This window comes from Gavia stellata, chromosome 1 (genome assembly GCF_030936135.1).
Source record: "Gavia stellata isolate bGavSte3 chromosome 1, bGavSte3.hap2, whole genome shotgun sequence".
Lineage (NCBI taxonomy): Eukaryota > Metazoa > Chordata > Aves > Gaviiformes > Gaviidae > Gavia > Gavia stellata.
This window is the reverse complement of record NC_082594.1, coordinates 15,429,538-15,443,881: the sequence shown is the minus strand read 5'-3', so window position 1 is coordinate 15,443,881 and position 14,344 is coordinate 15,429,538. Positions and strand designations below refer to the sequence as shown.

At 34.8% G+C, this 14,344-nt stretch overlaps 1 protein-coding gene across 1 annotated transcript; it reads left to right on the top strand.

Annotated features, from left to right (window-relative positions):
* Positions 1–1,510: 1,510 nt before the first annotated feature.
* On the top strand, positions 1,511–14,053 carry ANGPTL5 (angiopoietin like 5). Its single transcript, XM_009816649.2, has 8 exons — positions 1,511–1,609; positions 3,351–3,498; positions 4,505–4,608; positions 5,183–5,276; positions 6,197–6,297; positions 11,132–11,252; positions 12,285–12,470; positions 13,684–14,053. Exons 1-8 carry the CDS (start codon positions 1,511–1,513, stop codon positions 14,001–14,003), a joined length of 1,173 nt encoding a protein of 390 aa, XP_009814951.1. The 3' UTR covers positions 14,004–14,053.
* Positions 14,054–14,344: the final 291 nt, after the last annotated feature.

The following is a 14,344-nucleotide window of genomic DNA, read 5'->3' as shown; positions in this document are numbered from 1 at the left end:
GAAATTTGTCTCCTCTTCCTGTTTCTGTGCATAGGAAGAGGAATAAAAACTGTTCATTCCTTGTTAACGTCGTATATGAATAGCTATGAAAATTCTTTCAACCTTCTTATCTCCCTGAGACTGTACTATGGATCACAACCTGCATCTTTTTAAGAGAGCATCAACTGATGCACTAGTTAAATTCTAGTAACTCCTATCCTGGAAAACTGTAATGTGCGATATTGAAGAACCAAAGTTGTTAAAAATTTCACAGACAGTTGTTGGGCTCCTCTCAGGAAGAGGCCAGGTACAGGCTCTTAGTGCCCTTCAGCTATTAAGTTTGAAAGAAAACATTGGATTTTAAAAAAGTATTAAACTCTGGATTTAAAGCTGTATTAACCCCCTTCTCCCAACTGCTTTCAAATCTCCTTGTAGCAAAAGCTATTTCCAGTGTATTCCAACTTCAGACAGGGATGGAGATGAACCACAGTATCGAGACAAATTTGGAACATTGGCTGTACCGGAGTGTAAAGTGATGTTGAACAGTGTATTCTGACGATCCTTTAGACAGTCTATCTCCCAGTGGTACATTAGAAGCTGAGGTTTCATTTATTCAGCCAGATCACAAACAATTTAAATTCTCTAATGTGCTTGAGGAGCTGAAAATCTGTTCGGCCTTTATGAACTTTCCAAATAAACTTTCCAAATAATTTGCTTTTTGGTTAAAATGTCAGATCCAGTTTTTAAGATACTGGATATATTTTATAGTGGATCTGAGTGTGTGAAAACTGTAAGTGCCTGCTATATAGCTTTAATTAAGTTTCTGTGGACTATATTTAATCTTCTTTTTCAGGACATTCTCTTGTACTTTGACATTTTTCAGGGGTAGAAATAATTGTATTTGAATGATTGTTCCACTCTCAATACTTCTGTTCCTAAGGATGGGCTACCAGCGAGACGAAGAGACTGCTATTGTCCTCCCAGTAAACAATTTTCAATTATGTAATACAAAGTATTATTTTAAAGTAATATTTTTCATTTTTCTATTTAGAATTTTCTTTTAGGACATATTCTAAAATTGCCTTCACAGCCAGTTCTAGTGCACTACCACCACACCAATGTAAATGCCTTCATTTTAATGACAAAAACCTTTGTAATAAGGTGAAAACGTCGATTAATACTTGTTTTTCTCTCAAGTAGCCCAGACTACTCAATACCAAATATATACCAATGCTCAAAAATAGCATATAATAAAATCTGTCACAGTTTTATCATAGTGCAAATATATATGTTTGATGTGTCATGTAAAGGTGATAAGCAGTAATTGCTCTCAGGATACAAGCAGTAGTATATAAAATCTACTGTGCAATTGAAATATGGTTTATTAAACCCAGGCATTAAAGGAGTGATGTGTTGGCTGCTCTTTGTGCTGTAGACATTCCCAAATAGTTAGCTCAGGACTTCATAGCGTACAATCCTTTCCACAGAAATTTGAAACCCATCAAAACATTTGCATTTCTTCAAGTAAAAGATGAACTGCTTTAGGCTAACTTCACTGATTTGTCTTAATATCTTTTTGTTCAGTTTAGGAGAGACTGTCATAAGTAATGTCAAGCCTTGTTCATCTAAGGTAAGAATTTCAATTACTTTGCTTAGATAAGATAATGAATGTAACTGAATGATTTTTCAGAAAAGTGACAGATGTTTTTAAAATGTAGTTTGCTTTATTGAGGATAGATATGAAAATACAGAAGAATCAGGTATTTTCAGATTGAGAAAAGAAAATACATTGAAATTGTTGGAATTCAGGATATTAGAACATTTTTGTCTTAATGTCCTTCATCTCAGCTCAGTTGTTAGGCCGTATTTATAATCTCATCTGCATGACTGTAACTGCAGAGTAACTATTGTTTTTGGCAGAGTCACAGTTTTTGCTTGAATTGCTGAGGTCAGATTTAATCGCCTGTTTCGTGCTGGCTTTTGTTAAAAATAAATATTGATTAAAAATATTTGCTTGACAGTATTTAATTGAACATCTGGTGAGTAGCTGTCATAAAGCCCTGGAACAAACCATAGTTTCAAGTGATCTATTTATACGTTTCAAGTGTTCTATTTATAACTCTTATAGAATTTTTCTTCCTTTATTTTGTGCTTATTTCAAAATTAAAGAAACATATTCTTTTAGTTCTCTAGCACTTATCTCCAGACACAAAATGCAATTACATTAATAACTCAGAAACATTTTTTTAAAAAAAAAAAAATCTCCTTGTTAACAGTTTCATGTAATTTTTACTTTCACTTTTTAAAAGCAAAACTGAGGGGAAAAAAATCCATTCAATGCTTTGCCAGTATAGTGCCAATACCAGAAAAAGAAACCTGAAGCAGGAAAGGAGAACAATTATGTTGAAGATATATTCAAGTCTAAATAAGTTTTCTTTCATTAAAAACTTGTAAGTTTCTAAGGGTCCTATTTACATTTGAAAATACAGTATATGAACATAGGACAATGCTTTGCTGAGATTATGGAATCAAAAAGACTCAAATCAAAATATGTTTCTTGGTCTTTTTACAGTGACACATATTTCAGGAATTACTTTTAGCATTTCTTTAAGTGATGAGTCAGAGGCATTCCCTCATTTTATGTCAAATGGCACCATGGAAGAAAAAGTATTAAATATGAAAATATTATTTTAAAAGAACATTAATAGGTTTAACTACTTTTACCAATGCTTTTATTGTTACTATTTCAGGTAATTGTATGCCTGTGAATAGTATCCCTTTATTCTTTCCTCTATAAAAGCATTTCAAATTTTTTTTTAATGTTGGGTTTGTTTGCAAATCTGCTTGGGACTGCTTCTGTGCATAGGTTAATAACTTGTGCAAGTATTTCCATGATCAGAGTCTAAGTAATTAATTTAGGGACTTTCAAAAGAGAAAGCATTTTGCTAATATGTGGTAAATCGAAAAGCCTGCTCCTTTCCAGTGAAAATAATTTTGTTAGCATTTGAGATGTCTGTGGGATGTGGTGATTCCTAAAATGTGAGCTTCTTAAATGCAGGATTTGCAAGTTCTTGCCTCCAGTTCACAGTGCTCAAGGTAGAACTCTTTACTAGAAATGTGGGTGGTATTTTTTAAATTTATAGAGGTTATTCTTTACCTCTGACACTCTCTTTCTCTTGTGAGGTATGGCTAAGCCGAAGACACCTAACAGGCCTTGGTCTCAGCTGTGTCAATTATTGCTTGATAGAGCTTTAAAAAAACAGGTTTTGAAGGAAGATCCATGGAGTAATCTACTTCATTTTGGCAGACTGAGCTGTTTTATATATGCTTTATGATCAATTTATTTCCCCCTCCATTGTTTGGTACAACAGGGCACAAGGAATGTTGGAGCTGTGGAGGAACCACTCAAGGCAGAAGAGAAAAATAAATCTGCAGATAATTCAAAACAAAAAGAACAATGCCTTGTACCATGTGATGTTCAAGCTAAAATTTTACGAGGGGAAAAACATTACATGTGCAGTATGTATTCATAAAGAATACTCTCAGCAACAAGCTATGCAATGCCATGCTATGCAATCCCCTGCTATGCTATGCTATGCTGTGCTAATTTATCTTCTAATCTTATTGAGCACATGTGACAGCCTTTGATCCTGCTGCCCAGGCTGAGTATTGTTCAGAAGATTTGGGGTGCCATGTTTTTGGGGTGCAGCTGGTGTGACAAAGTTAAAGTATAATCATGCTAGTCTCTAGAATCATTGGTGAGGACAGGCAAATCCAGGCAGCAGCTTAGCCCATCTAGATCTGTGTTACCCTCTGAATGTCGGTAGCAATCTCCATTACAGAGGAAGAGTAGGGTGTCTGTCCCTCATTTAAACATCATAGTTAGGTGTGGGGGAGTTAACAGGGAATTAGTTAGTTACTTACTTACTTAGTTAGCTGAAGTGGAAGGAAATCTATACTTCAGCTTGCCTTCTATAGATGCTTATACAGGACATTCTCTATTCACTGCCTTGACAAACTACAAAGCAAATGATGTAATCACCCTCAGAAAAAAATTGTCAAAATTCTTGTCATTCCCATATGACTTTTTAATACGTATTATTAATTACCTGACAGATTGACTTTTTTCTTTATTTTCAGCATCAGGGCAAAAACCAGAGTGAATGAGTAAATGTAGGATGACAAGAAACCTTATATATCTGTCTTTTATCATTTGCATTTGTATTTCTGTGATATCCATTAACTGGTCATCCAAGTTGCCCAAGGATAAGATGAAATTCTTCTTCAAATCTTAAGAAGAGCCATCACTTCTTAAGATGCCTTCACTGCAACCAGCGAGGATGAGGTTCTTGGCAGCTTTGGCTTTAATCTGTGGTCTCTGTACTACTTTGGTTTCACTTTTAGGTACCCTAAGGTTAAACACCTTCAATATTCACTTAGATGTCATAAATAAGTGTGTTGTCATTCAGTCAAGAATATTTCTAGTTTTATGATAACAAAGTGGATGAACATATTTCTTTTAAAGGAAATTTGCAGAATTCACTTGTTGAATATGCAAGAAGTACAAAAAAACTGATAAGAAACATGATGGATGATCAACAGTCTTCTTTGGATTACCTTTCTAATCAGGTACTTTTTTCTTTATCATAAAGATTTTTATTTATTATTTATCACTACAGGTATTGTCCAACTGAGGAAAATTAAGCATTTGTATTGTCATTAAAACAGTAGAATTAGAGTCTCTATCACATTCCTTGTACCTCTGGTAGGGTGTGAGTTCCATTTCTATGAGAAGTGATAAGCACCATCTGGTCCACAACTTAGTGGCATACATGGCAGTAGGGTGAGTGGTGGACTATACCACCACATTTGTGGCTATCTCCAGACCTGTTGTATTTGTGCATATGACATACTATATTATCATTAACTCTGGTAATACTTTACAAACACTGTGCATCACTCAGTACAGATAAAAAGCCTTAATCAAACTGAAGGGCTTTTTTTGAATTAACCAGAATTGTTCCTAAAAATTATTTTGGATGAAAAAAAGTAAAAAATCAGACCAACTCACCTACTGAAGATACAAATCACTAATAAATCACAAAAATGAACTTCAGATTATATTTACTAGGAATCAAAAAGAACACCTTTAGAATGTAAAATTCCTCATTGCAACCTCAAGATCTTTTATTTGAATTTGCAGGTGAATGAACTCATGAACAGACTTACTCTTTTGAACGCAGAAGTTTTGAGAAAGCATTTGGATCCACTTCCTTACAAAGCAGTTCAATCTCATGGTAAGTATTTTTTGCATTTAGTCTTGACCTCTTCCTTCTTCATCTCTGTATCTTGACAAAGAACTAATGAAAGCAAAGGTAAGCAGTTATAACATTTACAGTATTTATTCTGTGTTGGTAACATATAAACTCTGGAAAATTTGTGAACAATTTAAGAATGTCATCATAAAGACTGCTTTAAATCATTTGCAGCTGATAATTTGGGGCATCCTGTTTAGCATCTTGTTGATTTTTATGCAAAAGACCAAGTATGATCATCAGTTTGTAAGTGAGCTGATGTTGCTAAATGGCACTTTCTTTTGCAATGAAATAAAGCATGCTCTGCATTTGCAATATCCTTCTTCAAATAGGATGGAAGTCACTTGTACACTGGACAGTTACTCTTCTTTGTAGTATCCATCCCAACTAAAGGAAACATTCTCTCTAAGCAGTCCTACTGGCTGTAGAAACTGCTTGTCTGAGTATGTTTAACACAGAGCTGGCTTAACACTTAGAAGCAAAGGGGTTTTTATGTATACATTATGATGTAAAGGTTTTTACAAGTATAAATACAAATATCTGCAGGAAAAACACATCATTCCCCAGATAATATGTCTTTTTACTCAGTACAAGTGTTACCCAAATAAAACTTGTAAAATGACCCAGATACATAATCTTTAATTTCTGTATCATATCTTTTAAGGTTAGAAAGAACTTTCTCTATATAATGTAATTTATGCTTCTTTCAGAGCTTAATGGAGTTCAGAGAATTTTCATTATAAGATAAATTAATGACAACACATGATTTTAAAGTTTTTATGACAAGAAAATGCTATTTGAAATCATTCATATGTTACCAAGAAAAGTAATATTTCTGTGCTTAAGCTGTATTTGTTTAACATATTTTGCTAATGAACTTCATCAAATACTTTGTTCTCTAGGGTTGGATTGCACTGATATTAAAGATACCATTGGTTCCGTTTCAAAAACTCCAACTGGTCTGTACATTATCCATCCAGAAGGATCAAATTATCCTTTTGAGGTAATACATTTATCTCTCAAGATAGTCACAATTTGCTTGAGAAGATGCATTCAGAAGATATTTAATAGATTTAAAGTGTTTTCCTTGACAATTTCTCAAAAGAGGAATAAGAAATGTATTAAATAATCCAAATGTGCCTGCCATTACTATAATTTTGATGAGTTTCTCATTTTCTACAAAGAAATTTAATCTCTGTCATAAGATCCCATCATTAGTTTTCATATACAGTAAAAAATGTACCAAAGAGGAAAACCCAAAGTATTTTCCAGCACCCTTTTTGGACATTGAGATGTACTGTTCTTTTCTATTTTAGAGATGGAAAAGTAAGGAGCCAAGTGACTGATCCAGTTGGCTCCTAAAATGGGCCCTGTGGCTTTTTGAATTATTCTGCTGGATGACTGTATAGCATTGCCTTCTCTTGAGAGGTGCCTCTGCTGATCCCTATAGCTTGGACCATGATATTGTATAGGCATCTAAATATAGGTGCAGATGTACATTAGTATGAGGAGTAGGTGCTTAACTCTTGTCTGAGCATCATTATAACTCAGTCTTGAGGCAGAGAGGCATCTAAACTTTTAGTCTTCATATCCAGTTTGCAGGGTATATATACATTCTTAAGACAAAGAAATTCAGCATGAACTGCAGCAGTCATGCTTCCTATCACCACCTGCTTTTTCTGTAATTGCTTGGAGTTAGAGTGCTCATCTAGGTGAAGAGAGTTTGGGGTTAATTTCCTTTGTTTTGTTTTTTGCTTTGTTTTGTTTGTTTATTTTCATTTCAGGCTGTTCTACTTAGGGAAGCCCCTGTGCATAGTGGAAAGACAGATACGGCACTTTCAAACCTTTAATTTTGCAGTACATGCTGGGATCATTAGTTTTTGGAGAAAAAATGTGGAGTTTAAGCCAGCTAATAAATAGCAAAATTTAATATCTAACTTTATAGTCTTCCTTTATATATAACAAAGGAAGGATGAAACCCTTTATCTCAGGCCAATTGGAACCCTACAAAATGCTACAAAAAAAGAGAGCTCTAACTGGTTATGAAAGGGCTTCAGAAGTATCCTGGGATCTCAAAAGAAGAAATTAACTTGGTTCTGCAGAGCCCTGACAGAAAACCCTGTCATTCTCTCTATACAATGCAGCAAGCTGAGGGAAAAGATCTGTAACTGATTGGCAAGTTCCTTCCAAGTAAAAGAAAGGCAAAGACAGGTAGAGTGTTCACAGAACAACTGTATTTATAGTATGAAGAAAATGCTGTCTGCCTCACCCCAGGATGAACCATAGCACAAAACACATCTGTTTCAGAATTTCTTCTGGATTGAGGGAGATTCCACTGAGGAAATACTCATACCTCACCCAAATTACTTGTCCTGAGAGATGGTATGACTAATCTATGTGAGAAAAGTGATTTCTCAGTTCACTTACAGCTTTTGGCAAATAAATCTGAAATTATCTAAAGTTCCTTTCACTTCAAAAGTATTTTTGACACTTTTCCACATTTAAAGTTACTGCCAGAATCTGAGAAGTTATATGAGTGGAAAGGTTCCTTAAGAACAACAAGAAACAAAAGGAAAAATCACAATAATTTGATTAAAAGCACAAGGTAACAATAAATAATGAGAAGAAACGTCTGCACTCATGAAATGAGTGTCTTATTTCTTGTCTGGTAGATGTTACATAGAACTGAAAAGATAGTGCCAAAAAGTTCTCAGAGCAAAATATCTAAAATATGTGTGTTCCATAAAGAATGTTATTTTAAGGAAAACTGTTTAATGCAAATTCTTCCATGTGTTGAAGCATTAAAAGGGTACAAGAGAAATGATAGATGAACAAAAATGCCACGACATTAAACCATAAACAAGAAATTGTAATGCATTTTAAGGGGCTAATAGCCAAGGGTTCTGGAAATTCTGCAGACTAGCAAAATAAGAAAAATACAAAGAGGCAGAAAACCATAGTAAGAAACTAAAACACAGAACACAAACCCAGCATGAAACAATTTATTTCAATGAGGACCTTTTCAGCAATACGCTGCTCTTTAAATGTAAATGAAACTAAACATAAATGTCTTTAGAATAATTTGCATAAAGATACCAGATAAATGAAGAAAACTATTCAGACAACTTGATCCTGTTCTCACGTTTTCATGTTTGAATCCTCATGTTTTCAAAAGTGAGTATAGATTTTGATGCTTAACTTGGGCTAACTGAAACCTGAATTCCAGGAGCTCTAAGAATATCCAGTTTCAGTGGTAATGGCATGTTCTCGTCATCTCAGAGAATTAGTTGCAAATGGGCTTTTGTCTGAGCATTCAAACAGGCAATTAAAATCAATTTCACCTCTGGAAAATTGAATTATGATAACTTTTTGATACATTTTTCAATGAGTAAATTTAGATCAATGATATTTCTAAGGTGGTCAGACAAACTAAACAGTTGTTTGGAATATACCTCTTATACACACTAAAGATGGAAAGGGAAGAAATATTCAGTAGAAGCATCCTCCTGCTCATTTAATTTAAATTGTACCTGGCACAGTTACGCCCCTCATACCTGGCACGATATGAGACACAGAACAAGCTGTAAAGTGGATTAACTATTATAAGGCTTTAAGAAAGAAAATTGCATCATTTCCAGCATATAAAGGATTAAGAAACTACACAGCAATGACTGTTTTTTGTGTATCCATCTCATATTTTTACTATGCTGGTGTATGTTTTGGTGCCGTATCTAACTGGCTGATGACCTTTCATGTAGAACCAAATCTACTCCTTCTGAGAATTATCAATACTCCCACTGATTTATATTGGATTGAAGATTGATGTTGTGACCAAGTGGGCTCCTCTTTGTATTTCTGACTTATAGTGAGAGGAGTAGCCAAGCATGCAGTCATCTTCTCAAGACAGTGGATGAGGCAATGGGATTATTTTAATGAGGTTTAGGTATTTGCATCTAAATATTAATTTTGGAATCTTCAGTATTTCTTTTTATTCCAGTTTCACCCTCCTTGGGTGACTGAAATAGGCATGTGATTCTCCAGGGAATAAAGCCCATAATTTTCTTTCATGCACATGACTCAGTGACTCATTCAGTATTTGTGTTGCAAGGATTGCTCAAAGCATCCAACGGCATTGACTTACTTGAAGATCCAAGATTCCCCAGGTTGTATTAGGTCACATTGCAGCTCTGTCCTGTTGCTTTCTTATGTTCATAGAGAAGATGTTAAGTCACAGAAGTTCTGAATATGATGTTGATGTGTTCCTGCCAAGGAACAAGTCTTTGGTTTCATGAAAAATATCTGGCTGGTACAGGCAATGGGGGTGCAACATATAAAGCTCAGACTGCCACAATTTCTTTGAGGGTTAAACTGACTTCCACCTAGACTCTACTTTTAGCAAGTGGCTAAGATTGCAAATCTCTCTTTTCTGAAACATGTTCCATTGTGTACATTCCCTGTAACATGAACAAAAAATTCCTACTTCACTCCATCACTTGTGCATCTGCTTACTGTTATGATTTACTGATATCCAACACGATATTCTGAATTTACTTTTGTTATCACAAGTAGCTTAATGGCTCCATAGCTATAAGCATTTTCCAGGTTAATTCTCCTGATATTAGTCACATTGGGAGACACTTACAAATAAGCCTCTGTTTTTAAACACTAATTAAGCATAGTATCCCCTAGAACTAATTTGAACAGCTTAGGTGGTGCAGTGTCTCAATGTGCAATACGCACCTTTCTACCTTAGGATGCCCAGACTTTCTAATCCCTGTTAGAACTGGTCAAGCTCTGACACTGGGGACATACTTGAAAAATACCCAGAGTGACCTGGATACACTCCACTTAACTGAAATCCTTAGAGAGGAGCCAAGGGTCTAGGGGCCCTTTCTGTAGACAGTGGAGGTGACTGACATCTGCAGAGGGTGATTCAGATCTTGGTTTCCCCAAGCCACACTATGAATGCACATTTCTCTGTATAAGGGGCATTACAGGGGGGACAAGGGCTATAAGATGCCTAACTTAGGGAACTCAGTTACGTCTCTGAAGTTAAATGGGCTGAGGAGAAAATGTGCCACATCGTGTAGTATTCCATAGCTGAACAGAGGGCAGCTGGACCACTGCCATTTGACATGCCATTGGGCACAAATTTTAGCAAAGACTCATAAAGACTCATGAATTTGAGAGCTGATCTTATGTATTCAGTGGGACTGCTCAGTTGCAGGCTGTTACTTGTTCATGTTGGGACTTCCCTGGATTGGGGCCCCTTCTTATGTAGAGTTTTTTGCTGCTCCAGCATAAATTATTATATACTGGGTTATTGCTATCATTTTTTCCATTTCCTTGCCTTTATTGAGGGCTCTACATTTCCCAGGCATTACAAACACAGTATTACTGGGGAAGAAGGTATGATGGTGAGGGAGACCACATAAGAAATTGTGTCTACTTTGCTTTGCGGAAATAAAGGTATATTCAGTGTTAGTGCCTGTCTCTGTAATATTTTGTGTTATTAATACATGACATTGCATGTTGCTTCCCCTTCATGCTGTTATTAATACACAGTAACATTTATCAAAGCTTATTTATTATATCGAACATGAGCAGACATTTGCACACAACAGTTCCTACTGGTTGAGGAAATATCCAAATCAAGCAGTCCAACAAGAACGTATAAGAAAATACTGCAGCTTCATTTTTTATTTTCTTTGAGCTTTTTGTTAAGATATTTGAAAGGTATGTTGCTTAGCAAAAGTCTGAATAGTCCACCTTTATTCAATTAAAATGTTTTCTTAGTAACAGCTGCTTCAAGAATGCTTAATCATATTCTATTTTAGGTTTTGTGTGACATGGATTTTCAAGGAGGTGGATGGACTGTAGTTCAGAAAAGAACTGATGGAATCATTCCATTTCAGAGAACATGGTCTGAATATCTGGATGGATTTGGTGACCTTTCTGGTATTAATTTTAAATACTCTAAAGCTCTTTGGACCCAATGTTTCTGCTGTATTTATATGAGCTACATTCCACTAAATTGCGTGGGATTTTTAGTAGTATAGAGTAAATTTCTTGTTTGTTAAAAGTCTTATTTATACATAAGAGGTTTTTTTCATTAAATCTATTGTGTGGTCTTCTCAATAATGACTATCACCCTACTAGAGTCTTTAGCCATTGCCCATCCTCAGTCTCACAAAATGTGTTTAAAATGTTGTGATATTTTCTTCCTGAAATAATGTATAAATTGCATTTCCCCTTTTTTCAGATTTTTTTTTTAAAAAAAAAAGCTTTGGTTGGTTTTAATCACATTTGGAAAAAATATCTCCTTAAAGCAAAGAAAAATCAGTAATATTCACCATAGGGCATGTGAAGTTAGAAACAGAATGGAAATATTTCAGTAGCTAATACCAACACAACTGTGATATTACTTTTTTACTTCCACCTTTCATCCAGCAAGTTGCCTTTTCAGGAGTTTATCTGGGTTCGCAATGGAAGCACACAACTTTTCAACTATACAAAAAAATGCAGCTCATATGGGGCAGCCTTTCATGGGAAAAAGTGTGATTTACAGAGGCAGCAAATCTCGAGAATAGGATTTGAGTTTTGTTGCATTTTATAGAATGCTAACATTTATAATTTCTCAGTATTGCCCTTAGTAACGCTACTGAATTCTGTTTAATCAAGTGGATCTTTAGCATATCCAGTTTTTTGGTCTTCTAAAGGTATACTGAAGGTGAACGCTTTAAAGTTATCATGTGGACAATTTTTTAAAAATGTCACAGAGAAAAAAGATGATGCGCACATGGGAATTCTTTCCATGGATTTCCCAGTGAAGTAGAAAGATTACTCTGTACCTTCATTAGCCTTTCAAAGACATCAGACAAATTTTATTACACTTGGTTCGGGAAGGAAAGTACAAAAACTAGAGGACTCGATTTTTTTTTTTACACTTTCAGTTTCTAGAAGTTTGTTGACTATGTATTTCTGTTTTAGGGGAATTTTGGCTTGGACTGAGGAAGATTTTTCACATAGTAAATCAAAAAGCCACTAGTTTCAGTCTTTACGTGGATTTGGAATCAGAAAATGACAAGCATGCCTATGCATCATATGATGGATTTTGGATAGAGGATGAAGCATGTTCTTTCAAGATCCATTTGGGGCGTTATTCAGGAAACGCTGGTAAGAACCTCTTTCTTTAAAGTATTTAAAGATAGCTGCTCCCTTTCTTAATGTGAAAAAATGCATTCAAAAGAGGAATACGTAATTAAGATAACTTTAAAAATGTTTATTTCTAATCTGTGGTTTTCTCTATTTGGTGCATAATGAACACTTACACAGATAAATGGTTAACGATATAGTGATTGGTTATGCCAACATCAATCTTTACATGGTAAGAAATCATTTTATTCTATTGCTTCAAGGTCTTTTATGGAATAATTGAATAAACAATCCTTTAATAAAGAAAATTAATAAAGAAAATAAAGGAACTTTAATGGATTCAAGTTCACAGAATATATATAATACATAAGGGATTTTGTGTGTATTTGTGTATATCTATCTAATGGTCCTATTCTTTAGATGCCCATTATCTCAGCCCAAATTTGCTGATGTTAGTGGAAGTCTTCCTAATGTTTTTGCTTTTGTTAGCTCAGAAGTGCCCAGACAGTGGCGTAAAAAGGATAGAGAAAGAAACTGACTGGAACAAATATAGGCCTACAGTGTGTAACAGTTACTGGCTAATATATAGACACAAATTAATTTACAATTCCAGATCTCCCTTAATATCATAGCTATACCAAATGTGCAAAGATTTGTGTTAAGTATTGCACCATGTCTTACTGCTTTTTTCTTTTTTGCCTCATGTTTACTTATTACCCAACATAACAGTTACTTTCTAAATGCATTGGTGCTTTACTCTACCTGTATTTGTAAGAAACATTATTTCTTTAGTAAGACAACAGAACCAGTAATGACTAACCTTTATGTTTTAACAATTCCGTTTTATCTCATGACTCACTCTGGGGCTTTGGGCACATCACTGGAAAATCTGAAGTTAACAAGCCTTTTTGTTTCTTTTATCTTTTCTTCCACTGTCTTTGAGGACAGAAGCCTTCACTTTCATAGCTGGTGTGTGTCACTAAAACCAACAACAATATAAAGATGTTTCATCGAATTTCAACTTCTTCCATACTTCTCAGTATTTTATACTTTTTCTTTCCTATGTCTTTAACACATTGCCAGCTCATTATTTGGTGCTCTTGAACCGCTTTTGAAGCAATCTATTTTTCTAATAAATTCAGAGGAAATGTTTGCGAGGTATGCAACAAGTAAGAAATGTTATGTTTCTCCGTAAATAACTCTTTTATCCTTCTGTTTTATCTGTTGTACTTAGGTGATGCATTTAGAGGATATAGAAAAGAAGATAACCAGAATTCAATGCCTTTCAGCACATCTGATGTTGATAATGATGGATGCAGGCCAATGTGCACTATTAAAGAACAGCTTGTAAAGAGCTGCAGTAACTTCAGTGATAACACTGGATGGTGGTTCAACCAGTGTGGCCTTGCAAATCTTAATGGTGTTCATCGCTACACAGGTAGATTTCTTGCAACTGGGATTCACTGGGATACATGGACAATGAACAGTAAACCAGTCAAAATTAAATCAGCTTCAATGAAAATTCGGAGAACCTATAATCCGTATTTCCATTAACCTATGAAAATAGAAATATATCTCTTCTTGCAGTTATGGGGGATAATGTATCACTGTATCATAAATACCTTTCATTTTCACTTAAACAGTTCAGTCTTAAAACTTTATTAGATATTTCTATACTGCAGTTACTCATTTTATTTTGAAATGTCAGCTTTTGTAGTGTTTCCGCTTGAGTAAGAAGGTCCTAAGAAGAATGGGGTTTTCAGAAAACAGATGAAGCTTAGCATTTGTCAGCTTTTATTCAACTGCCTCTTATGCAATCTCAGAGCCAGCAGAAAAATTATAAAAAGTAGTGTAACGCTGACTTTTGAATGTGGTTTTTTTATGCTCTCTGCATA